The sequence below is a fragment of the Mesitornis unicolor genome, unplaced genomic scaffold (genome assembly GCF_000695765.1).
Source record: "Mesitornis unicolor isolate BGI_N332 unplaced genomic scaffold, ASM69576v1 scaffold39377, whole genome shotgun sequence".
NCBI lineage: Eukaryota > Metazoa > Chordata > Aves > Mesitornithiformes > Mesitornithidae > Mesitornis > Mesitornis unicolor.
The window spans coordinates 5,022-32,045 of NW_010195110.1; the positions used below are offsets into that span (position 1 = coordinate 5,022).

At 40.3% G+C, this 27,024-nt stretch overlaps 1 protein-coding gene across 1 annotated transcript in view; it reads left to right on the forward strand.

The window, feature by feature from the left end:
- Positions 1-4,806: 4,806 nt before the first annotated feature.
- Positions 4,807-27,024, forward strand: part of CAB39L (calcium binding protein 39-like) — a 35,005-nt gene continuing 12,787 nt past the window's right edge. The window contains exons 1-4 of the mRNA XM_010188010.1: positions 4,807-4,908; positions 15,486-15,650; positions 20,121-20,239; positions 25,675-25,843. Of these exons, the coding sequence (XP_010186312.1) occupies positions 4,807-4,908; positions 15,486-15,650; positions 20,121-20,239; positions 25,675-25,843 (555 nt within the window). The remainder of the gene's footprint in view (positions 4,909-15,485; positions 15,651-20,120; positions 20,240-25,674; positions 25,844-27,024) is intronic.

The window sequence follows — 27,024 nt, forward strand, 5'->3', positions numbered from 1 at the left end:
TGTTCATACTGATGGCAACAGCAGGCTTTGGAAACCACAGTTCCTCCTACAACGCTTCTGGGACATTCTCCTCTGGTGACATACAGCTGTTTCTTTCCTCAGTCTCATAAGCCCCTCACAAGAGCACCGATGAAATAACATCATCACAACTAAATGTTTCAGAAGTTGGCTGGTCCCCTGTTAGGAATTCAGGAGTGTCCACAGTGTGTTTCTGATGTTATAAAAATATATGCTGTTGAACAGCCATTAGATGGAAAACGTTTTCCTGGAAAGTAGGAAAGAAAGGGGCTCATTCAGCTCTGTCCCTTGCTGCCAGACAGCAGTGTCAAGAATTTATGAAAAGATGCTCTGTAGTGTGCCTGGTAGAGCAGGTCATTTCAAAATCTCAAAGATCCAATGGCTGGAAACCTTTACGTTTTCAGCTTCAGTTTATTCATTAGCAGTTTACAACCATTGGCTTCTGCATAAATAAAGTGTTATTGTTATTTGAGCTGAAATAACTTCTTGGGCTTCCCTGTATTTTTCTTCTAAGCTTACCAAGGCAAGCACTGTTAGCCTCCTAGGGGTGCTGATATTCCAATTTTTCTGGCTAGCCTAGAGTCCTTCTCTGCACCATTCTAATCTCTGCTGGTTTTACTTGGCTGCAGATGTTCGGGATAGCGTACAGTGTCCCATATGAGGTTCCATGAAGACTTTGTACAAAGTACATACCTTTGTATTTGTACTGGTTACTTTCTTAATTCATTACAGATTTGTATCTGTCTGTCTTCTGTCTATAAAATACCAGAAAGAAATATCCAGAATGATTTGGGTTGGAAGGGACCTTTAAAACTCACCTAGTCTCCCTCCTCTGCAATGAGCAGAGACATCTTCAACTGGAGCAGGTTGCTCAGAGCCCCATCGGACCTGGCCTTGAATGTTTCCAAGGATGAGGCATCTACAACCTGTCGGTTTCTTCTCCCATTCAGCATTATCTAATATTTGTTGCTCTTAATTTTTATCTCACTTTTATTATCTCAGTCCTTGAGGCCATCCAGTTTCTCAGGTAGTGATATTCCAATCCTCTTCTCTGCTGATAATATCTTCCTGTTATGAGTCACCACATTTTTTGGGCAGGCTCTTAATTCTCATGTCTCTCTAAATAAGATGCAGTCTCCAAATTTCTCTTGTCTTCTCAGATGATCAGTCTCATTTTACATGGTAATTTTCCTTCAACTAGTTTACTTCCTATTATATTCAATGTAGCGCGTTTCCATGTCAGATGCATGGGTTCTACAATGTTTTCTCTGTCTAAAAATGTATGTATTAGGGACTGTAGTATGAGCTACCTTAGGTAGGCCTCTGTTGCATTCTTTTCAGTTATCCTTTCTTTGTCTTTCAGTTATTTTTAGACCGTTTTATTGAGGAGACAAAACTTGTATGGTCACACTACCCGTGCCTCATCCTACTTCTCTTCACATGGTAACTTGTGAACTTACTGGCTGATTTCAAACAACCTTGACAGAGGGCTGGATGCCCTGAATGAACTAAATGAATAGGTGATGAAAGGAATAAGGAATTTAAACCAAATTAGTGCCTCTGCTGAAGAGAAGACCTTCCAAGTAAAGCTTAGAGAGCAGAGAGCTGATACAAGAAGGAGGACAGGGCAGAAATGCCCCAGCTGTGTTAAGAGCTGTAGCAAGAGCTCATGCTTTCTTTGACGCTAAAGTCGAGTCCTTGTCTTGCCGTGTGCCTTACGGAATAGCCAGGCGTAAGACCAAGGAGTGCAACTTCAAAATCTCAGCAAAGTGACTTTACCCCGATTGGGGGGGTAATTGTGAACCTGTAATTGTGAATAGCACATTCCCCCTGGGAGACACTTGCATGGAGAAACAAAGGGGCCATCACCTGCAGCTGCCAGTAGGTACTTTCTGAAGTGATGGATCATTTTTTGCCAGATGCTGATGAGTTAAAAACTGCATCCTGAAAAGGGGTAAATAAAAAAATATTCTTTGACACACATCTGGGACTCTTCCGCTTTTTCTCTCTGTCTCACTCTGCTTGAATACAAGGGGTGCTTTGCTTTGTATGTAAGACTGGTAAATGAAGTGAAGCAGAGATGTGGCTCTGTTAGAGTCCCTCCAGTCCCTTCCTGTCCTGTTATTGGTGATTTTGCTGTTGCGATTAAGACACTGGTAGGGTATGAAGTGAAATGGTATTTTATCACTGAGGAGTGCTGTGGTGACTTGGTGGTAAGACTGGAACCATACAGTGGAAAAGTGCTGGCCTGGCTGTTGGAGCTTTACAGCAAAATTAGTGATTTTTTAAATAGAGACACCACACTCTAGACAGCTATGTAAGTAACTTTTGGGGAGGAAAACGTGCTTATAATTTCTAGTCAACATTTCAGTTAGAAATGTGGACTTAAGTCTTTTTTTTTTTTTTTTTTAAACCTCAGAACCTCTAGCTCATGAGTACTTCAGTTTAAAAATTAAATTGTCTCCCCCTTTGCTTTTCCTTGTGTGGAGAATTCTAAAAGGGAAGACAAAGGGATGACTTCAGCAATCTGAATCAACCTACCCCACCTTGGATGAAAATACTTCCTTTCTGAAATGCAGTGTGCCTGTTAAGCTCCTGCTCTCAGACTCTCTCTTGCGTCTTCACATCCTCGTGCCGTGTCTTCATAGATGATAAAAACATGCAGGATCAGGTCCTTTTCAAGGTGTGTTGTGGGTTACTAATCTTCTAATTGCAGCATGTGCAGGATTATGGGGTGCCTGGCGCTTGCTAGCAGTGTTTAAAGCAATTTGTTGCATGATACCAGCATTCTAGTCTTTTCCAGTGCTTGTATGTAGCTGAACATGCCCAAAAGAGTTGGTTGTTCATGTACCCAGTCTTCAGTCTTGCGCAGTCAGGTTGAGTGTGCCTCTGCTCTGTTGCTGGTCGGGTGTTGCTGCCAAAGCTTGCAGTTGTGAGCTCCATGGGAGCGGGACTCTGCACTTGAGAGCTCAGCCAAGGAGTGAAGGTTATGTAGCCAAAACTGCAGAAATAAAAATAAGTTTGAACTGAACCATCAGGAACTTGAAAACGGAAATCCAAAGGAGGTGAGCTTTCAGATGCTGAATATAAAAATATTCCTGTAAAACTGACCTAGCAACCAATGAGAAGCTATATACAGATTCACTTACTCTGGATATTATAAAGAAGCTTTTGTTTAAATAAAGCATTTAAAAATATTTCCTCTGTGTCATAGAAATTGTTCTTGTAAAGATAACCTGCAAAATATTTTGAAATGTTTTTAATAAGATGTTAGGACAGAGTCTGTATAGATTTATACATAGATTTATAGTACTCCTCTATGGTTTGAATTTTGTACTTGGCTGTTTTATATGGTTGCTATTTACAGTTGTAATAGGATGTATATCTGATCTGGGTATTAATTCCATAGGATATTTGAGGATTAGTAACACATAGATGTATGGCATATGTGGGGTCATACTTCCCGATAGACTCTGTAGCATGTCAGTAGTAACAACGAAGCATGAGAGGAGTGGATTCCTTGGCACCACTGGGAAAATGTTACACTGTTTTGTTTTCTTCTTCATGCTGTAGGTATTGTGCTCATTTAATTCTCTCCACTAAAATCTCCTGTGTAAAGCCTTTTTAGCTGTAAAAGTTGAAGAATAAGAAGATTGAAGTGGTGTCTGTATATATTTATGTTTTCACAACTAATTGTGCAAAAGTGTGGGGAGGGGTGGTGATGGTTGTCTTTTGTAGTGGAAAGAGATGAAAGTTTGAGATTATTTTTGTGCCTCTTTTTTTTTTTTTAACCTCTTCTTCATTGTTGTATAATCTAAAGTGCAGTCCAGAGTGGTGCTGGGTTTTCCCTGAAAAGTGGCACTGCCTTAACCAGAGCGTACTCCCATCTGTAGTCCACTGACTTCAGTAGATCTTTGTATCAGACCCTCAGCAAAACCCGTGGGAATTCACAACCTAATGCTATGCAGGATCAGAAACTAAGCCACTTGGTTTCTTTCATGTATAAATACAGTGATGTGGTATTTGGCTTTCTAACCATACAGAGGACGAATGTTTTAAATTAAACAAACAAAACCATTTTTTTAAAATGCTCAGTCTTTCATTTAAATGCCATGAAAATATTTGTCTCTGTATTTGGGCCTGATCCTCTGTTCTTTATTTAATTCAGGCAGTGTTTTACACAAGTGAGATCTGACCCACAGATTCTTGAAGTCTGTCAGACGTAGGGGATAATTTCAACTCCTTCCTCTTGAGAAGCTTTAGGCTGAGAAAGTAGTGGAAGAATGACTGATGGCAGAGATGCTGGGGCCTTATCTCTCTATGCTCTAAACAAAGGACACTTTTGGTACACTGGTGTCTACAGTTATCATCGTGATGAAGCCGGTGAAGTTTGGCAGAAACCCCTAGCAGAAATCTAGTGGAGCCTGCCAGATATGCAGTGTCTGCACAACGCTGGTCATGGGCACACATTGGACATGGGCATAGACTCGCTGGAGCACTGAGCTGTAGGTCAGGGGCTTTAGGAAGCACTCAGCTCCTGCACAGGTGCCGAGTAGTTGGTTTCCATGTGCTAATGGTGGCTTGTGACTGTACATGAGAACTTTTATTGCTCTACTGAGTAGCTGAAGCAAAATACAGTGCCTGAGGCATAACCTCTTCTTGTTCACAATGTCTTTCTGTGTTTTTATTGCATTTTTTGTATAAATGTTAAAAGCTGGTTTTGTTTCTTGTTTGATTTAAGGTGGTCCTCTTCTATCCTGAAGAAAGAAATCCAGGTGAAGAGAAAACATGCCTTTGTTTAGTAAATCTCACAAAAATCCTGCTGAGATTGTGAAGATTCTGAAAGAAAACATGGCCATTTTGGAAAAACAAGAAAAAAAGACAGACAAGGTATGAGGTAATGTTGTAGAAGACCAATAAGGTTTTTATGTCAAAGAAACAGTAGAATAAAGGGAATAAAATTGTGTTTACTCACTTCCCTGATTCTGCCAGTGCTTGTACATGTAAGTAGCTTTGTGTTTGAACACTCCTGCTGGAATTGGAGGCCTTTTGCATAAGTAAAGTACAACAGATCTGGGTGTCTAAAAGAAAATGTTGAGATCTGGGAGCCTCAGCCAAAACGTAGGATGATCTCCTACTACTTCAAACAGTAATGTGTCTAATGAAACACCTTGGAAGGTTCTTGAAAACTCTTATACCGTTAATTGGTTTAGCAGGATAACAAATGAGACTGCAAGTTAATGTGTAGGTACCCACAGAGCAAAACTTACTTCTGATTAATTTTGTTTGCATAAAACAGCAAACCTGTATATATTCAGATGTATATAAAATCTCACACTGTTGATCCTTTCCAATCTTCTGAGTGCTAGTGCTTCCTAACTGAGCTGCACTACTCATATTCTAACTATAGTGCTAGGTTTTTGCTAATACTTTTGCTCTCCTCTTACTCTGTGACATGGACCTGAGTTACTTTTGCCACTACTCCAGTGACCACTTCAGAAGATGCACACTAGCATAAGAAATGCCCCCAGTTAAGAATTTGTGTTTACATAAAATTATTATTTATTTTTTTCATCTGAGGCTCTGGCCCTCTATATTATTACTGTAGTAGAATTATATGATTTTAATTAACAACAAACTAAAATTAACTAAAACTGAATGTCAGTGGAAACAGAAATGGCTGGTAAGTGACATTAACACAGTTTTCTTGCAGCTGATGTTTGTGTGTGCATGTTGTGCTTCCCCCACCTTGTGCAGGAGCTTGCATTAGAATGAACCCAACCCAAAAGGTAAGCACGGAGCCCTTTGTGCCCTGAGTGAAACCCTCTTGAAACTTTTTGGTTCAAAGCAAGTTGCTCAGAGTCTGTTAATTATGTAAGATCAGTCACAGAGATTTCAGGGAGGCCTCTGGTATTTGATGTCTCATGCTGAAGTACTTTCAGTTAACTGAAAAGCACTGAGAGAATTTGACTCTGAACTAAAACTTAAAATAAGTAACTAAATAAACCAACAGAGTTTGCCCTCCCCTGCTGAATTCATCATTCAGAGCCTGATTAAAGAAGACATTCAAAGCAGAAGCTCTAGACTCGGGTTTCTTTTCAATTTGCTTTGCAGCATGACTCCTCTGGATTGTGGTTTTGAGGCATTTTGGCTTTGAGCTGGTTGTTTATTTGGGTGTCATTGACAAAGGAGGAGAAATTCGGACTTCTTAGAAAATTGAGAACTCAGTGTAAATTTTTTACCAAAGTCAGAGCAGCTGGTGCATGTTTTCCACACAAAGCAAAAGATACAGGAGCTTTCCTCCAGTGTATTAGGATGGAAACAGCTTGTGAATTTAATGACAATGCTTATTTTACAGGAGGAGGTTGGTTTTCAATATTTTCTGCCATACTTTATTGCTATGGGATGGCAGTCACTTCAGCAGCAAGGCAGAAAGTGAAGAAAGCAGACTTTTTTTGGACAGCATTTACACATACGTAGCTTGTTGACTCGAGACTTTGCACTCCAGTGTACAGGAAACACATAGGGCCTTTATCCCTTCAGAAGGGGAGACATGAGACTCCTCAGTAATGCTACCTTTCATCTAAAGCGTTGCACTGAACTGTCCTGAAATAAATATCTATTAAAGAAAATAGCCAGATTTGTGTTCCTCAGTTGAAGGAAGTAAATCATAAGGAATATCTTTAGTACTGTGACAATGGTAATCTTTAAAAACTGACAGGAAAAATAACTTGCAAAAACAATCCCCCCATCAAATCTCTTACTATCTATACAGGTTTGTGGGCTTAGTAAAACCATTTTAAAATGTTTGCATTTTGAATTGGAGAAAAAAAAGATGATGGGGAGACTTTCAGTGACACATGTTTTCAAACTTACTGACTTAGTAATACTAGTGAATAACATTTTGTCTTTTCATGAGAGTGATTAGAGAAATTTAACTGAAAACAAAATCAGTGCTGCACTCTGTGCTCTTTAAAACCTGGCACCTCTGATTTGATCTCCAAAGGGAGATTAAATGTGTCAGACTTCCATAAGAGGGCCCAGAGATCTCACTTCTGCAAGAGCCACAGACCCTGGATATCCCAGAGCTGGTTTTGGACCCTGTGGGCCTGTGAACACAGAATTTTGGGAATCAGGACTCTGATTTTTCAGATTTCTGGCTCCTTGTCTGCTGTGAGAACTGGAGGGGTACTGTTGTGCCTCACCATAAAACCGAGGTTCCCAGGACTTCTGGGGTACAACTCCACAGCATCCTGACGTTGCTAGCGCGCAGAATAGGTTCCAACTAGGACTTGCCTCAGTTGCTTCAACAAAAAGATTTATCCTGTGACAATTGAGCTGTTATTGTAGTGCAGCCAATGTGGTATGTGGGCTGAGACAGCTAAAAGCTGCTAATACAGCTGGAATTGGCAGAGAAGTGTGGCAAAGCCTAAATTAACTGCAAGGCTATCAGAGAAACTCCTTGTTGCCTTTCCCAGCTGAGAAATCATTAAGTACCGAGGTGAAGATGCCCTGGGCAGCTGCAGGAGCATGAGGTTCAACAGGGAGCAGCTTGATGCTTTTAATACAGCTTTGTGCAACTTTCATCAGGAACCGCCTGTGCCTCAGAGGGACCATTTTTAAATAATGCAGAAATGATCATTTCTACCAAGTTCTGCAGGAGGCGGGTAGAGGGAGCCTTACAGCAGATCAGTTCAGGCTTTCTGAGTAATGGGAAGAGGGCGGAGGACACAGCTTGATAGACAGGATGCAGAGAAGCCACTTGTAAATATAAAGGTGATTATACCTGTTTTCCAAGACACATTTCCATATACACACATAATATACAGAAGTTTGCACTATTTCTTAATGATGCCTTTTGTTAGTCATAGGGTAGGACCCAGTCAGACTTTGACTGAACTCTGTTGACTGTGCTAGCATCGGTGGTCTTAGATAAGGATTGAATTTAACCCAGTTCCTCCATGTGTCTTATCTTTTTTTTTTTTAGAAAAAAACTATTGATGTGTGTAGTGTTGCCATAGTGCTTTTTAAACACTCTCAACTGAAAAATAGGCTAAGTTTGAATGTTTGGTTCTTACTTTTATGGGTGGGGTTTTTTTGTTTGTTTGCTTGCATGGATGTGTGTGTGCTTAAATCTTTGCCGTTTTCTCAGCTACGTTCTAATGGTTGATAGACGACAGCTTGAGAAGTGCCACCACACATAGTTCCTCTTCATCTGAAGTGCTCTTTCTAATTCCTTCTTTTAAACTTTTTTTTAAAATAGTATCTATTTTAAAGAAGGTTTTGCAGCACTGGCAAATCAAATGTAACAATTAGGGGATTAAGTAGGGTAAGACAGAGCTGGAAAAGTGGACTAAAGCCTTCTTTATCAAGCATCCTCCTCTCTTCCAACATCTGAAATAAATAAGGTGTTCTTGTGACATGTACAATTGCTGACATCCTGTTCAGGCTTTGATGTGGTGAAGAACAGTTAATTATGCCTTATTACAGAGTTCTATAAATGCTATAAAAAGTTAATCTCGGTCAAGTAGAACCAAACTCTGCTTGGATTTAATGAGAAATATTCATTCTGGTATTAACTAGAAAAGCAGAGATGTATTTAAATACCTAGGGAAAAGAAGCCTTCAGAGCTCTATTCCTCTTTTCTGGCACTCACTCCTGCAGCATTGGGAGGATACACGTAAATAGGGAGCAAAAGTGGAGAAACCCTGATATCAAGTGGACAGATCTGTTGAACCTGAGGAAGAATGGACCGCATGTGACATGCTGGTCATGCTGCTTCATTTATTACTGATATGCCACCATGTCTTTTGTTGGTGTATGTTGTAAAAGGACATTAATAGAAAGGGTACCTGACCTATCTCACAAAAAAAGTGGGGTGGCATCCTGACTTCTGGAAGTCTTGTGTTCAGCCACTGTGTCTGGTCAGCGCAAAGCAGTGCAGGTGGCATCCAGTGTGTCACTGAAGGATGTCCTTGAACACATCACCCTCTTGCTGCTAACCAAACACCTTCGGGTGCGGCACCGTGAGTCAGTGCCATCTGCGGTGCCTACAGGTTTGGTAACATTTTCTGAACCCGCCCCACAGCAAAAGCCTTCAGACTGTCACATGCTTTTAATGTGGAATAGCAAGCGGATCTGGGGTCAGCTGGAACTTTGTGCTTGGCTTAGATGGGCCAAAAGATTTGCAGTTTCTGGCTTAGCTGATCGAAGACTTGGGTTTGTTGTGGAAGCTGAACCCAAGTGAGTTAGAGCTGGTTCAGGGTGCTGTGGTGTGCGTTTTCTTGCCAGGCAGAACCGCAGGCTGCAGTGCCTTTAGTCGGTGTTCAGAAACATCGTGAAGCTCAATGTAAAATAACCTGAAGTGTCTAGCTTCTGCCCCTTTCACTTAAATCTATCTAATGAGACTGCTTGGTCAGGTAGGTCACTGTAACCCGTCCTCTGTTTCATCTCCATGTACTGTAACAAATTTGGTACTGTTCAGAAGGGTCAAGAGAGTAGTCTTTAAATAAAACTACAGTTAAAAGACATAAAGATTTCTGAGACAAATATTTGTATCAACAAACCCTGCTTGTTTACATAGCAGCAGTGAAGCCATTATCAGCTCCTGTTCACCTTGCTCTCTCCTGCGCTGAAAAAGCAGCTGGGGACCAGTGTGTGAGATGAGGTGCATGCAGGGGACGTGATGTGCATTTGCATGGAAGAACAGTTGCGTGACTACTGCAAACGTGAATGCCCATGGATGCGATTCTGCAGCTACCAGTCAGTTGCAAAATTGCCTTCAATTTCATTGCTGCACACTGAAACCAAGGGAATGAGATAAGAAGGGCTTGGCACCCCTTCCTTGTAGCTCTGCATATCTTGTGGTTTTGTAGAGTGTTTCATGTTTCAGCTTCCCCGTTCTGCTAAGGCCTGTTACTGCTCTGGAGATGGGAGAAACTGCAGATACTATCAGGTGCTGCTGCCAAGAGTTTAAAGCCTGTCTCTTCTGGTTGACTTTTTTTTTTTTTCAATTTTTAAGGACCTTACAGCCTTTAGTTCTGTCTCAAGTGCAGGATTAACAGCGGGAAAGGAATTTATGTCCAAGTGGGGCAAGCCTGTCTTTTCCATTTAATCATACGGCCTTTTAAAAGGCGTTTCCCTGTTATGGTTGCTTGGCCAAATTGTCTTTGCCAGCTTCCTTGAGTACTAGATCGTAATATTTTGCTAAATGACAGTTCATGCTTCCCGATCCAAAATGTCCACAATTTTTTCCTCTATATCCATTTAGCATTAAATTGTACCACGAATAAGTCAGTTGGGATGATCCTGAAGCTACACAGATGTTGGATTCAGATTCTGCTAATGGCTTTTCCTGGGAGTCCTTACAGTTGCGTGTAGAGAGTTGCACTGGCACTATTCTTTTAGGAGAAAAATTGGTTTGAGTCACACAGTGAGAATATTTTTAAACAAGATAAAGCCAAACCAAGGAGCTTTGTGCTTTTGGTTGAAATATATAGCATGGAGTACTGGCAATTCACTGAATCACACATTGGAATATTTAACATCACACTGGCAGGCATCTGTGTGTGTTACTGTCTGCCACTGTGCAAGAAAGCAACAGTTTAGTTTTTTGCCCTGGAAATATGCTAGGCACACAGACATAAGCTGTATTCTTATGAACAATTTAGGATTTCCTGATCACTATGCAGATGCCAGATCTCAGCCATCCTGTATGTAGGCATCTCAGTTTGGAAAAGTGGAAAAAGTTCATCCAATCTGTTTTTCCTTCACTGTTTTAGTTGGTCATAAATGTCATATTAAGTCCCTAGATTAATAAAACAAAAAGCTCTTCTGACATGTAATGTATGTACATAAGTGTGAAGCCTCTTAACCTGTTGGTGAAACAGAGGTAAAATAGAGACAATCCACTGAAAGCTTTGAAAAGCTGCAGTGCAGGTGTGTGAGTTTGGAGTGTTGATTTTTCAAGGCCTGATACTTTTCCTCTAATCGTTTTTGTAATCTTCTTTGGAGAGGAATTAAAAGATGCAATGGATCTACAACCCATAAGAGGAGATCCATCTCTATCTGTCAAAGAGAGACATAATGGGTCTCGATCACGAGCACGTAATATGGCACTTTTAAAATAAGTGTGAAATTGCTGTAAGTACCTAAGGAGAGGGGAAGGGCAAGTTTAGTAAGTAGAGGTAATTTCTATTAGGCCAGTTGGAATAGCTAGAACTTTAAGTTCCTGAAGTTGAGGACTCTTGGTGAAGTATCTCTGTGGTGTGCTGTGGGGTTTTTAAAAAACTGCCTGTATGAAGTTTTGATTTCTGAAGCAGAAGATCTGCTTTGTTTAGTTTGCTATATCACGTACAAGCAGTGTTGCAGATGAAACAGCTTAGCTTTTAAGGATGGAAAGTCCCAACTCATGTAATTATAGAAATAAAAATTCAGCTTTCTGCATGAAAGACCTTTGTTTTAGCTTTCTATGCTACTCTTTAAAATCTCTCTGGAAGATTTTACAAGAACAGAACATTTTAAAACTTGGAGGATTTCTTTGCAAATCCCTTAATGAAAAAAACCCAAGAAACTCCTTATTGAACTGTCTTGTGTAATTGCAGAATATAGAGAAAAAATTAACTGTTTTGCAGCTGCCCTTGCACAAGCAAGGGATGTGCTCTCCTTCACTTCTCTTACACAGCTATTGCAAACCAACCTTGTAACTCACTTGAGACTTACCCATGTACCCACCCTGAATTTTAGTGTTCTCTGGTGGAGTTGGATCCTCCCAAGTTTGGATGTTGGGAGCTGAGATGCCTGTAGACAAGAAACCTGCAAGTTGCTTTAGGAGGTCAAGATCCTGACTTCTGTGCAGTGACAGCAATGTAAATGCTGAATTGATGTGTGTGCTGGGAATCAGCTTGCATTTTGTCTTGTGCTTTGTTGTCTCAGTCTGCAACTTTACCCAAAATTCAGCATATCCCACTTTTGACATTTGTGTGTAATATATATAAGCTGTTCTGTTTAGGATTCTGTATTTAGTTTTATCCTCTTCCCCCTTTTTTCCCCCCTCTCTGTTCACACCAGCTTCTCTAAATATAATGGCAAAAATTCAGTCATGATGTAAAGGACTCGTACCCAGAGGCTGAAAGGAAAATCTGCTGGAAATAAGATTGTGCTTAATTGCAAGAACAAGGCAAATGGCTTAAAGTGCTTAGATATTTCATGAAACCTTTTCTTTTGCTCTGTAACTTCTGCTGAAGTGACAGCTCCAACACTTTGCTATTGTTGCTGTTGCCACTGATGGAAAATAAAAAGTAGTACAGAAGTCACAATAGACTTTGGAGTTTCTAGCAAATCTCTTTTTCTGGTTTATATCTTTTTTTTCTTCCCCCCCCCCCCCCCTTTTTTTTTTGGCACTGAAATTCTGTCTGTGGCATCATTGGAGGAAAGGGTGTCTTGCTGAGCTTTTAGTTGATTTTTGCAAGTTTTCCTAAAGAGGGTCAGGACCAGTCTGGCTTCTTACAACAAACTGTTCTGCAGCTACGTTTCTGTTGTCTCGTATTTTCCATGTATTTGTGTGAATGTATTTGCTTTGTTGTTTGTTTTGGACAGATCTTGGGTCTTTGAATCTTGGAATGTCTTTCCTCCCCCCCCACCATGAGTCCTGAGCAAGTTTCCATCCCAGAAACAGTGCTTATGTACTTACGGTATTATCCACAAACTGCTATAAGATTAAGTGGAAATGTCAAAGTGGAGGCTAGAAGTGGCTGTTGATTTAAGAATCTGTGTTCAGGATTATGTTCTTCCTCCGGATAGATTATGAGGGATAGGTACAGAAAAGCGGTCCTTTGCTTTGACTGGGAATAGCTTTTGGTGGCAGGTTGAATGTTAAACCACAGACTGTCCAGAGGATATGAAGGGAGAGGAAGTTAAACACAAAATGTAAATTGTACGTAGAAAAGCCGAGAAGATGAGCGGATGGGATGGCAGATGATTACAGAAATACAGCTGAGGTGCCCAGTTGTGCCTATCAACACCGCAGCGTTCTGTAGTTTCTTTTTCTCCTGCAGTGCTTTACTTTTGGGCCTCCTTTTTGGGAATTAAACCTAGAGCTGTGTCTTGCAGACATTTTTCTACATATCCCAAAGGGCTACTTATACTTGAAAGGCAAGGTATTTATTTTTATTTTTTAATCACAGAATGCCAGAAATATTCACACCCTGCCCAGAAGAATGGGTGGAGAGCCAAAAAATATATGGGTTTTTCCCTTTGATATGAAAATATAAAAATATTTGCACAGCTCTTACATAGAGCTTTAGTTTCCAAGATAGCACCCCTGTTGTTAATCCCATCTGTCCTCTGTGGGATATCTCTAGTGACATACTGCTAACATTTGAGGTAAAAATAGGCTCTTTTGCTGAGTGACGGTAGGAAACAAGACTTCTGCTGTGGTTAAAGTTATCAAATAGTCATATTCATTTAGACGCCGCTCATGCTGACCTATCTCAACTAGCAGAAAACTGAGAGCAGGTACAAACAGACTGGGGGAGAACATTTTCTTGTGCCGTGCAAAATCAGTGCTTGAATATTCCAGGTAGATGCAATGTGAAAGTGGCTTTCTATTGAGGGTTTTTTCAGGATTTCTAGGCTTTTTGTAGGACTTTGTTCACTAATGTAAATAAAATCTGTGATTTAAATCACTATTTAAGTGCTGGGGATCAGCAGCAGTTGAAAGATGCCTTTTTGGAGCACTCGGGGGTTATTCTGCGCAGATTGATGGGGTGGTTTTTGAAAGCATGACATTTTTCCTTTCAGTGTATGTGAGAGATACATTGAAATTATTGATCTGGCTTTGAACATCCATTGATGTCCAGTTAACTTTTACAAATGACTCTTGGGTTTTCTGTATATGTCTTGATTATTCCCCCTTCTCCCTGCTAGACTAACTAAAGCTCATCTCAAATAAATGTTTTGCAATATAGATATGAAATGCTGTCCTATCTTCAGCATCTTTAAACATCTTGCCTGGCACTTTCCTGTCATTCTCAGCTTTGCTTTCAAACCTCTCCCTTACTTTCTTCCCACTCTCTGCCAAAAAATCCAACCAGCCTTGCTGCAGGTCACACGTGTATTAAATATACCCCGACCCAGAAAGAGCCATTGCCTCCATAGCCCCATGGCTAGATCAGGTGGGATTTAAAGCACACATATACACGTTACAATACGACTTTGCTCCATGGGGTCTTTATTTAGACAAACCTGGGAGGAGACCATGAGCTAGAGCTGCTGTGCTGTGGCCAGCGGTTGTTTCCCTTGGGAAGCGGGACATTATCATTCCCATCTGATTGAAATCTGCTGACTGCCACGAATGCCAGGCTATTACCTGTTTATACGAGTTTCTTTTTCATTTTTCTGCTGTAAGATTTCTGGTCAAGATATTTTATGAAGTAACTCCTGATTTGTCCTCTGCCTTAGGTACCTGAGACATTGCAAGGAATTAGTATAAGCTAGGTGGGAGCAAAAGGTGAAAGACTTGTTTTAGTTTGCTTGGTGGCAGCTGTGGAGCTTTAACAAAGCAAATTGTTTAATTTAATTAATTTTCCAACCTGAGACTGAAGTGCCTGTGCACTCAGTAGGCACATCCCTTGCAGAAGATGCTAGTTTGGAGCATATGCAATGAGGATAAATAAGCAGTGGCAGTGCAATGCTGGAAGAGGTACAAGGTTTTATTTGGGTTACCAGTAGAGGAGCAGGACAGTCTATCACCTTGCCGATGGGAGGAGTTTCAGGACCTCCATCTGGTACCTCTTGCTCCGTGTGTGTCGATGGAGCCCACTGGGGAAGATGGGGGAGCAATGGTGAAAGTGCTGCTGCTTCTACAGGGCAGTGCCTGTCTCCAAACCTGTGAAGAGTCTTGCTCATGCCAGTTGGTAGTTGCATTGCACTCCTGACCCTATTTTATTCCCGTGGTCTGTAAGTGATCACAGAATATTAGGATTTGGAAGGGACCTCGAAAGATCATCCAGTCCAACCCCCCTGCCAGAGCAGGATCACCTAGACTAGGTCGCACAGGAACGTGTCCAGGCGGGTTTTGAATGTCTCCAGAGAAGGAGACTCCACGACCTCTCTGGGCAGCCTGGTCCAGTGCTCTGTCACCCTTACAGTAAAAACATTTTTCCTCATGTTCAGATTGAACATCCTATGCTCCAGCTTGCTCCCATTGCCCCTTGTCCTGTCATTGGCTAACAAATATGATGGCATGCCATGTTCAGATTGAATGTATCTGTGTGCATGTGTAGGATGTGCAGGATCTGGTGTGGACATTCCAGCCTCAGTGATTACATAAAATTATGAAACTATTTTGCAATAGATAACAATCATCACAGGTACAGTTAGGAGCTTTTGTTTTGAACTGCTTGTCTTTTAAAATAAAACACTTTTTTCTTTCGTTTTTTTAAACACCCTTATCTGCTGGCAAACAGGCATCAGAGGAAGTGTCAAAATCTCTGCAAGCAATGAAGGAAATTCTGTGTGGGACCACGGACAAGGAGCCACCTACAGAAATTGTGGCTCAGCTGGCGCAGGAGCTGTACAACAGTGGCCTTCTCGTGACGCTTATTGCCAACCTGCAGCTCATAGATTTTGAGGTAGGTCAATCCATAAACTTTTTCACCTCCTTGGTCTCAGTGTTGTCAGTGAGTAAAGCTGTATTTTTCTGAAGTCTAAATACATTTATTGCATTCAAAACTGTTTTTCACACGCTGAAGAAAGTAGCTGGTATAGATTGGTCAGTGTCCTGACTTGTGTACTTGTATACTGGAAGTAAATGCAATGCATCTGATTTAACTCTTGATTTTCTTAAAACAAAAACAAGAAAGAAATATTGCCATGTGTATCTCAGGAAGATAAGAAATTATGCTGAGATCACTGTATGTGACTGACTTTGTAAGCTGCAGCAATTAACCTCTTACATTGGGAGAGTGCAATTAGAGCCAACTGCTGTCTCTGAAGAGTCCAGGGACATGGAATAAAAATAATTGGAAGCATGGGAACATCTCATGTGAAAAAAAAAATGGGATGAAAGCTGTTGAAGAAGGTGTTAAAAACTGACAGCAGGTGGCAAGGTAAATTGGGCTGCCTCCACTTAGCTCTTTGGATTGAAAGAAGAAAGGAATGTAACTTTCTTTTGCAAGCAGAAAGATTAAAATGGAAAAAAAATGACATACAAAAATAATTGTATATTTCATGGAACTCCTTGCCAGTTTTGTTATTAAAGCCAAGAACTTGGTAGACAACTACTAAGACAACTGAACTTATAAATAAGGAAAATAAGAGTTATGGTAGAAAAGATTGCAGTAGTTCAGGGTAAATATAAATCCTTTCTATTGACATTTGACTGTCAGGAACTGGGAAGAAACATCGTCACTGGCAGGTCATTATAGTATTCCTGTGGTCTATGGTCAGCTGGGATATTGGTCCCCAGGGACTGCTGTTGAGTCCTGGGATTTTTGTGGCTCCCAGGCACTGGTGAATTGTCTCAAGTGTCTGAGAATCTCCGAGCAGTGAGAAATCTCCAGCTCCCTGAAACCAAACCTCCACTGCTGAGGTCTGAAGCAGGGGCAGTACCAACGTGTAGGGCAGGGCAGCCACTGAATTTAAAAATCAGTTTCCCAGAGAGATCGTCTGATGTTCTCGGAGACACCTTTTGTGGGACTTACTTTCTTGTGGAAGATTTTTCATGATATTGAAGTAATTTGTTACTACTTTTCTTTCCATTTTGTAAATGAATGAAAGGGAGGAATGATGGGAGACTTCTATTTTATTTTTCCTCTTTTCCCCCACATCCCAGTAAAACCAAGATTCAATGGACCGATTTATTTATTCTGTATTATTTTTTGAAAATGTTGTTAGTGGAGTTCTCTTGCTCTTCCTGAGGTCTGAAGATCAGGAGATTTTTTTTTAATGCTAAAATTTCTTCAGATCCTTTCATTTTTCTTCTCCCTGCCATCTCTGGTTACTGTTAAATGTCTTAATTACAAAAAACCCTACAAATCCCTAAAAATCCAATAATTTATTTTTAAGAAAAGAAGAAGAAGGGGAGAAGATAAGATACTGTAATCAAATCCACCACAGAAGGGAAACTACTGCATTATTTTAGTTGCCTGACAGTCTGTATTGTCAGGCAAAAAAATATTTCTGGATATACTGAACCCAGTTTTCAGATGCAGGCATTGAATCAAATACCAAATGCATTGCTAAATTACTGTTATTACAAACAGTTCTAATAACTTTGATTGCAAAATAGATTTTTTCCATGATAAAACCTTTTCAACTATTTAGCAGAATGGTTATACGTACTGGTTTTGGCAAAACTGTAGAGATAAAATGTCATTGAACGAGAAGATAAAGGAGCATTTGCTATTGTCTTCATATTCCCATTGACTTTTTCAGTTCATTAGTTTTTCTGCTTCCATTTTGTTATATTGGTGTCCACAGCTGGCATTTAGGTTTCTTTGTTGAACAAGCAGTTTAATCACTTTATAACATGCAAATTAATTTTTTTGATTCATGTGTCATGCTAAAAAGCAAAATCATAAATTACTTGAAAATCTGTTTTCTGAAGGGAATAATGTTTTATGTAGGTTACTTCATTTTGTCCTGACTCCCTGTCTCCTCCTCACTAACCCTGCTGCCCACGCTGATCCCAATTTTGCACAGCTGTACTTCCCTTTTTTAAGATGTGTTTTCAAAGATTTCATGAAACTTGATGGCTGTTTAGAAGAATGAGACCAGAGTTATTGCCCCCAGTTACAAACAGGCAGAAGCAGAGACTCGAGTCCTATCTCATTTGTGTTTCATCTGTCGGTATGCTTACAGCACATGTGGCTGGGCAGGTGTGTATGTAGGGGGCTGTCATGTCCTTGCATACATCCATCACACAGCTATGGAAAACACAGGTTTATTGCTTCTGCCACTCAAGACACAAGATGTAATTTTGCTGGTGATACTGCTACGAAGGACTCGAGTTGGGTTTGAGCAGGAGCCCAGAATCAAGATCAAACTGGATTTTTGGGAAATTTAAAATGTGAAATTTATTGTTGAACTTTGAAGAAATGTGAAAAGCCTGCATACGGAAAAAGTCAATTGAAAAAAAAGATGTTACTCACTGCTTGTAAGCCTAAAGGTTCACAAGCTGTAAAGCCACTAAAAGAGGCAGTTAATAAGCACAGGACCAGGTCTGGTGACGTTAGAAGCTTTCCCTTACTTTGTCTTGAACTAGGAGCTAAATTATCATGTAGGTGTCATGGAATTCGTTATTTAAATGATGGCATCCTTTGCAGCGTTTTTTGTTCCTGTCTAGCCATCGTACTTTCTCTCTCTGCTCCCTTATCTTGTGCTTCAGTGGCCATATGTATTTCATTATAAGGCAAACTTGAATCGCAGATCCAAGTGAGAAGCATTGCAAAAGTATTCCTCCAATTTTTATAGATATCTGGTGGTGAGGGAAGTCTGCCTTGGTTCCCTCCCATCTGCCTCTGTTCCCTCCAGGAGAACCCAGAGAGACCTACTTTTTTGGCTTTCACCATCACTGTCTCTAGAAAATTTGATATAATTGGATACATATAGCTCCTCTCTGCTATTTTATCTGTCTGTGTCTGTATCTCCTCTCTGATATTGGATACAATGCTGCAGTACACCTAATATTAAGTAACTAATATAAAATCTGGCATAGCAGAAAGGATCACTTAATTTTTGGCCATTTTCACCACTCCCTTTCAACAGCTCTTCTCAGTCTGGACTGTTTTTGTCTTGGAGCAACTGCTGAAGCCACTGGGGATCACAAGATTCCAGACATACGTTATGGGTGTTGTAAAGATAGTGGAGAGTGGGATGTCTTTATAAAGAATTAGCTTAATGAAGAGAATGTCCAAGGGTCAGCAGTGTGGCAGACAAAGGCAGGTGGCCTGGCCTGGTCTGGTCTGATTTGATTCTTTTATTTAATTCCCCGAGTCCTCAAGTCTCCAAGCCAGCTGGGTTGGAACGTGTAGGAAAGCAGAATATTTTGTGTTTCTTAGCAGTGATTTATTTGTAGAGGTGAAACCAGGGAATTTGTGTGAAACTATCTGCTCCTTGGCTTGAAACGCTCAGTAAGTTCTCTGCCAAGGAATGTCTGTCCTCTTGAGGCAGATCAATGAGCATGTACAGATTATAAGTAACCTTTTGCTTTAGCTTTCCCTGTGCATAGTGACCTGCTGTTGACTCAGTGCCTTGGTTACTGGTCACTAGTGCAGCTGTCTCCCCCCTCCATTGATTTCACACATCCACTTGTCTCCTGTGGCGAGGGGAGAAAGCAGTGAGGGAATGCAAGATGTATTGGCAAACCCTATGGTTGAAAAGAACATAATTTGGAAGGGCCTTCTGAAAAGTTGTTTGCATGGGGAAGCATTCAAAGACAAAACATGATTGTGCAGATGTGTGTATATAGAAGAAAATTGGAACAAAGTGAAAGATCTTTCCTTTCTTAGTTGTGACTGAAGCAGAGACATGTACGTGACACAACCTTTCTATCAGTAGTAATTATTTCATTTGTCATGGTGAAATAATGGACATAGTTTGAAATTGAACCCAAATTTTCAAAAAGATAATCATGCTTGGCATTGATTACATTTGAATAGTGAAAAGCTTTAGCTTTGTCAGGCTAGGCTGTGGGGTGGTGTACTTGGTACTAGCTTGGCAACTTAAATTTGGAGGCTGTGGGAGCAATAGTATACACTACGAAAGCATGCTTGGCTCAGGGCAGTGACTTGATTTTCTGGTACTTTAATGTTGCTGTTTAAGATAGCCAGGGACTTGCTTGACAGAATAAGGATCTTCATTTAGAAAAAGGAAGGTGTAAATGGCTGGGGAAGATCAGTAGTCTTCAGAGCCACCTGACAGAGGACGTCCTCTTGTGGCGTTGAAGAAACAAAGTACGAGGTGGTGGGACTGTGGAGAGCCTGAAGAAGAGACTGCCTTGTTTGTTTTCAATTTCATTTCCCCTTTAAATAGAGATTATACTGAATGGCCATTTGTTCATGTTTTTTTTCAGTTGAAGATATATTTTGCTTCTTTAACAGGGCAAAAAGGACGTTTCCCAGATATTTAACAACATCTTGAGAAGACAGATTGGCACACGCAGCCCTACTGTGGAATACATTAGTGCCCATCCACATATCCTATTCATGCTTCTAAAAGGGTGAGTGCTTTAATTTGATGTTCATTAAAGAGCAGTTTCTAGAAAATGGTGGCATTGTAGTTGGTCTACTTTCTTGCTTTTAGTTTAAAAAATAATAAATAAAAAACCAGCGTTTTCAGATTTTGTTCCAGATTTTATTTTGTTTCTTTCATATTGACTTTCCTTCTACTTAAGTGTATACTTTTTAATGACTGGATTATTTTATTTGTCCCTTATTTCTTCACCTAACTTCATGTTGGAATAATTATGTGCTGATTGTTTCTGACTACTCCCCACGTGATGTGTACTTCAGTTCTTGCCCTAAACTCTTGTGTAGCATTGTTGACAACTGCTGAGTTTCATTTAGACATTTTTGCATTGTGGGAATGACTTACAGTGCTGTTTGTAAATAACTGGAGTCAAATGCTGGACCACTGTGTGGCAGAACAGAGAGAAGTAAAAATGCATAAGAAGATTGGTTGTTTCTGTGGGACAGGCTTCTCCAATGGCTGTAGCCACATGTGAACTTCAACTTTAAGTTAATTCCGTAATGAACTCCAAAACTTTCAGCACTAAATCTTTTTATTGGTCTTTTAACCTTTGAGGGAGTCAGTGCTCAGCTGTAACCTGGTGGTTCCCAAGGTAAGTTGGCCAAGGAGGGGAAGTAGACTGCCATATGGAGAGGACAGCAGCTGTAGTTGGATTCAGGAGTGCATGAGTGTTGGCCTAAAACTCTTGAGGTTTCTGACCCTTTTACTTTTGGCTAAAAGCACCTTCTGTTCAGCAAGAAACTTTGCTTTTCCAACCCTTGAAGTCTACTGTTTTCTACTCAGTTTTCTGTGGTTTACAAAAGCCAAAGAAGCCAAAATTCAGGATTCTCTTTCCCCCAAAGGAAAAGAGAATATATGTGTTTGGGATTAAAGAACTGATGTAGAAATAAGGGCATTTATTAGCTGATCAGTAGGAAGCAACATGGACTCTCATAGTAGCTGTATGGTCACACTAGAAAGAGTCATTCAAAAACATGACATAAGCCTTTTGAACTAATGGTTCATAAGAGAATGATTTTGTATTAATGTCTTTCTTGCTTTTGAGGTTTAAGATTTGCATTTTTAATATTTGCTCCACAGCCAGAATTAGGAAAATACTTAAGCACCATTTGAAGTTTGTACATGACAAGGCTGCAGCCCCAAGGGTAAAATTCCCTTCAACCTCTCCCAGGGCTAGACCGGAGCCAGGAGAGGGATAAGCACGGAAGTCCTCTAAAATAGTTATTTCCTTCAAAATTGGCCATGTTCCAGCACAGCTGAGTAGGAGAAAAAGTAACCAAGAGAACTAGTCAACACCACGGATTTCAAGACCTGTGAGCTTGTGATTGAACGTGGTGGCAAAGCTCTTGGTTGCTGCAATAGGAGGAGGTCTGCACCCACTGTCTTCGTTGCAGGCAGGGTAGGTGACTGGGCTGAGCTCGGTCTTGCTTTACAAGTATAGTTAATTGTTGATATAGTTAATTTATTTTTAATTTTGAAACCCTTGACTTATTTTGTGTTACTAAACACCAGCCTCCTCAGAAAGGAAACCAGTAAGCTAGTTAAATGGATTTGGTTTCATTTGTTCATTAAAATTCGCCATTTATATAAACCTCAAACTAGTTGTTTCAGGACAGTGATGATAATTCTCTCAGCCATTAAGTTGTGCAACTGTTTTCAGTTTCATATGTAGATACAATCATTTTCTTCCGTCTTCTCTGTCTTTGCTTTTATGATCTCCTCCTCACTTTTTCAATCATTTTGTTTTCGCATGTTGCGCATGTATCGCTACCATATGTCTGGGCTTTATTTAAGGCTAAAAAATATTTTTGGATCATGTCCCAGATATTCTTTGGCATCTGCCACAACCAAGAATATTAAGATGATAGTAAAGATTTTGTTATGCATATGTACTGCTGACAGACCGTTTACTGTAGGTGACCTGAGCCAGTGGATGTGTTTAAATGGCATCACTCAGGTGCTTTTTTGGAGATTGCTGCTGCATGTAGCAGTGCGTCTGTGTTAGTTTGGGTCTTTGGCTCCTTGGTCTTCATTTCTTGGCGCTCTCTCCTCAGCACTGCACTGTATCAGAATGGTCATTTCTGGAGTTTCTTGTTAAAAAGTGCTGTTGAATTCATTAGCAGCAGTCCAGATTCATCCTATCCAGCCCTGACGGTACCTGAGCTGCTGCTGCAGAGCAGTGTAATGACGTCAAACACAATGCTGCCTTACTTGCCTGTGTCCTGCTGCCAGGACTGTCTAAAAATGATACTTATACAGGCCTAAAGCAAGGTTAGGGCCCTGAAAATGCACCTCGCTGCACACAGGCTGCATGTGGTGCTTCTGTCATGAGACTGGGAAATGCACGCTTCGTGTTAGACACCTCCAGTTGAAAACATGACTTGGGGACACTTTTTGGTATTTATTTAAGCTTAAATGAAATATTTTAAATCAAATTCTGCCTAAAGGAATGGAAAGTGGATTTGGCTGGCTTGTACCATTCAGTGTTTGTTATGTGACATTATTTGGAGAGAGGAAAAAAAAATTTCAACCATGACTATAAAAGAAGCAGCCTGAGACTATTGTGAAGGCTCATCATTGTTTTACTTGTATTGGATGCAAAGTTTCCTCTGCCCCCTGACAGTCAGTTCGCAACAGCATCAACAAAAGGTTGCTTTTTCATTGCATAATGTGAGCTCTGTTGAGTGGGAAGGATCCTGAATCAGAGCTCCCGCCCAGGGTTTCCTGCCTAATACTCCAACAGCACTGCCAGCTTGAGATAACTGTTCTTACCTTTTAGGCTTCATTTTACTTGGTGGCTACTTCCTTCCAGCATCTCAGCTTCAGAAAAACACACAGCACTTTTTCACTACCTTTTTTTTTTTCTTTTGTAGGTTAATTGACCATCCTGCTGCATGAGGACTGGCTTTAATAGTATCTTATTTTCTGTGTGTGCAGGCTTTGTGTATGAATAGGATTTCAGATGAATACAATGTTTGGTGTATATAGAGTACTGAAAATATTTGGGCCAAGTTTTTTCTCTGGAGTCAGTGTATTGCATTAACCCAGAAATAACTTTGGTCCTTTATAGTTGAAAATATTTTCCCTCTAGTAATGTGACTGTAGAGGACTTGAAGTTTGTGGAACTTGCATTGTTTTGCACAAGTGACAGATTTATAAGCTCTTTTGTGAATATATATCATGCCACATGCTATCTAATGTACTCAGTCATTGAACCAATCTGTTTTGTGATGATCTCTTCATATCACAGTGCAGTTAAAGCTTCAATGGTTTATTGGCTGAAGTTGCAGAATTCCCCTTGAGTTTACCCAAGCATAAACTCCTTATCCAAGGATAAACCCAAGCTATAGAAGTTAATGTAAAATCAGATCTGAATATAGCTGCTTGTGAAGGGCTTGTGTCTCCTGGGCTTGATGCCTCTCTAATTTCCTGCCTGTGCTCCTTACCTAGTACCATCTCCTGTGGTAGCCACACATGTATGATTCCCTTTGCGCTGAGATGCATCTCTGCTCTCAGTCTTGCCTCTTGCAGCCTCCACAATAAGTATATTGAAATATTTCAAGTCCCTTATTTCCTTTTCTGGTTGCCCCTGGTAGTCAGTATGTGGGAGTTACTTCAGGTTGTAAGTTCATCTGAACAGAGAACTCCTCTATATTTTTCTCTGCCGCAGGAGTACATCAGCATAGAGCACTAATTGCTCATTAGAGAAGATTTTGAAACACATCTCTGTCATTCCTGCCTGGAGGCTTTGCCTGTAAGTGTGGGTGCATAACGGAACATGCCCGTTATGACCAGGCAGACTGTAAACATCTTCCAGGCATATTCCAGGAGCCAAACCCAACTTTCCTCGCTTATGTGACCAGCCAAAAGTCCATAACCCACTTCCAGATAATGGAGCATTTGACTGATTCTGTTGATACTTATGTTTTAAAAAGTTATTGTGCTGGAAACAATGTAATTTGCTTTTATTCCAACCAAAATATTCCTTAGCCAACTATTAAATATTTTCCTGGCTGTTCTCCTAGGAGCAACTCCGCCTCTTTTTGCTTGACAATAGTATACCTGTTAATGGAGAGGAGGAGAAGTATGCCTCAACGGAAAACATCAGCGAATCTCCATTGTCTAAAGAGTTATAAATTCACATTTGCAAATGTTTCCCAAGAGGAAACAAATAGGGACTTGAGTGCCTGCATTTCCTTGAGGGTGGGAAGTTTCATTTGCCTGTTTGGAATGGCAATTCATTTTTCATTAAGCCAGCTATTGTTGACATCAGGTTGAAGCACGCAGCTCTGGTATGCTCACAAAACACTACCATTCTTTTAAATTGCAAGCTGGTGGTAAATTTGAGGGCCCACTCACTTACAGCACAGATGGCATTTTGTGTTTTTCTTTTTTTTTCTTTTTTTTTTTTTTGGCCTAGTGATAGGAATTAATTGTGCAAAGGAGAAGCGATGCTGATAAGCTCTGGGTGATAATACACAGTTCTGATATAGTATAATCAGCTTATTGAAACAGAGCGTGCCTTCTGTCCCCTTGGACTGCATGACTTTCACATGACTGAAGATTGCTGGAAGAAGTTCAGTTTAAGTTCTTCCTGACTGTTGGATTTCATGCTTTTTTAAACAAAAAAAAAATTTCTTTTTAACAGTTTTGTTTCAGATTAATTTCAGCTTTAAATACATTTATAGAAATACAGGATGATCTGAATTGCCTTCCCTTTCCCCTCTCTTTCCAAGAAGAAGTGTGCTGGCTCCTGCTATTACAGTCCTTCTGACAGCACAGGATTGTGACTTGGGGAATGAATAGTTGTCTCCTGAACAAAGTCGTAGCCTCTGCAGAGAAGGGATTGAGCAGAATTCCTCCTAAACTGCAAAAAAGATCTTGACAGCTAAGAAATGCTTAATCCTGTGAGGACTGCCTGGGTAGACTCTTCCTGCCTTCCTCAGTAGACATTAATATTCTAGAGCAACGTTCTCTAGAAGGAGAGTGGGAGGTGATGGATGGTCATGAGCTGTTATATTTTTCTTGGATAAACTGAGGAACTCAGAATTAAATCTGAAAAGGGAAGTTGTTATATTGTATGGGCTTTGCTTTCTCATCAGTCCAAAAGGGTGAAGGAGCTCTGTGCTCCCCACAGTCTTTCTGCAGAGAGGAGGTGTTATGCGCATTTACAGCAAAATGTGTTTTGGCTTGGGAAGGCAGAGGCTTGCGATAGAGAACGCTGGCAGCCTTATCTGTGTGTTTGAGGTCCTGAAGCGGGGTCCAGTGCTGTGGCTGGGAGCTGCTCCCCATGTGTTGTGTCCCCTCTGGCACATGCGTTCTCAATGCTACAAAGTTGCTGGAAAAGTGCCCATTTATCTTTGTTCTTTCAGATTTTGACTTTTTTTGTTTCTTTTCATTCCTCAGATATGAATCCCCAAATATTGCCTTACGCTGTGGAATTATGCTGAGAGAGTGCATCCGGCATGAGCCCTTGGCCAAAATAATACTTTTTTCGGAACAGTTCAGAGACTTTTTCAAATATGTGGAAATGTCAACGTTTGATATAGCTTCTGATGCCTTTGCTACATTCAAGGTAAATTATTTGATACCTGCATCATAGTGTTGTGTCAAAAATGGAACTCCATCAGTAGTCATCACTGAATGTTGTGTTGCCTTTAAACTAGGTGACTTTTTTATTGTTCAGTAAAGGATATAATTAATCCTTGTTCTTTTTGTAGCAGGATTCACAACAGTGATCAAGTCTGCAAAGAATCTTTAATTCAATACAGATTTACATTTCAGTAATGTTCTTCATCTTGATAACTCAAGGTCTTTTATGCAACCATTTAAAACTCAAATTAATAATCTATTATGTACAGTTCTTGTAGAATGCATTACATTTTTCTCTCCCTACCTTCCCCCAGAGACAAAACCACTACCCATCGTGACCACAACCAGTAAATAGAGGGAATCATTTAAAATTCACTTTTGAAATCCTCATAATTTTTGTTGTCCCTTCTGAGTCTGGCAGTCAAGTTTAGATCAATGCCATGCCTGATGACTCTTTTACACCCTATTTGTATGCTTACTTTTGTGACTCATGGTTCAGTGTCAGGACCATACTGCTACGAGTTAAGTATGTGAAAGCACCGTGTAGGCCCTGTGTAGAGTCTGTGTTGTATTGAAAATGAAGTTGGGTGAAGCTTGCCAAATTTCTTGGCGTTTGTATGTGACCATCATATTTCCTGCAAGGTGCTAGTATAGTCTTTGAGCAAAATTTGATGCCTATGAGCTTAATATACAGGGAAGATTAATCTATTTCTGCAAAATAATTTAAGAAAGCTGGGGAAAATTCTTTTCAGGTAACGACTCTTCTAAATATAGATGTAACTCCTTTCTTCTCTCATTGGGTTCCTTGCTGTCATGGAAACACGTTCATTCTTTCCTCTCAAAGCTCATTAGAAACAAGATTAGATAGACCTTAGGAATAACTGTAAAGGATGTTAGAGTTCAGCTCTGTGATTCAGTGTATACTGAAACCTGGCCACAGATTTTACTAACCTACCAAATGGGGTAAAGATTTGCATGATGGAGATAAGGTTGCATTCTTCAGTAATGAGTTGAGCAGGATTACAAATTCAAACCATCCACTAATCAATAGCACCATCTTTCAATTATTTGAAGTTGCACTGTCACGGTGTTCATTAGGCAAATGTTATGAAAGTGGAAGTAGCACAGAAACACACAAGTAAAAGTACAGTGTAGGACTGTATA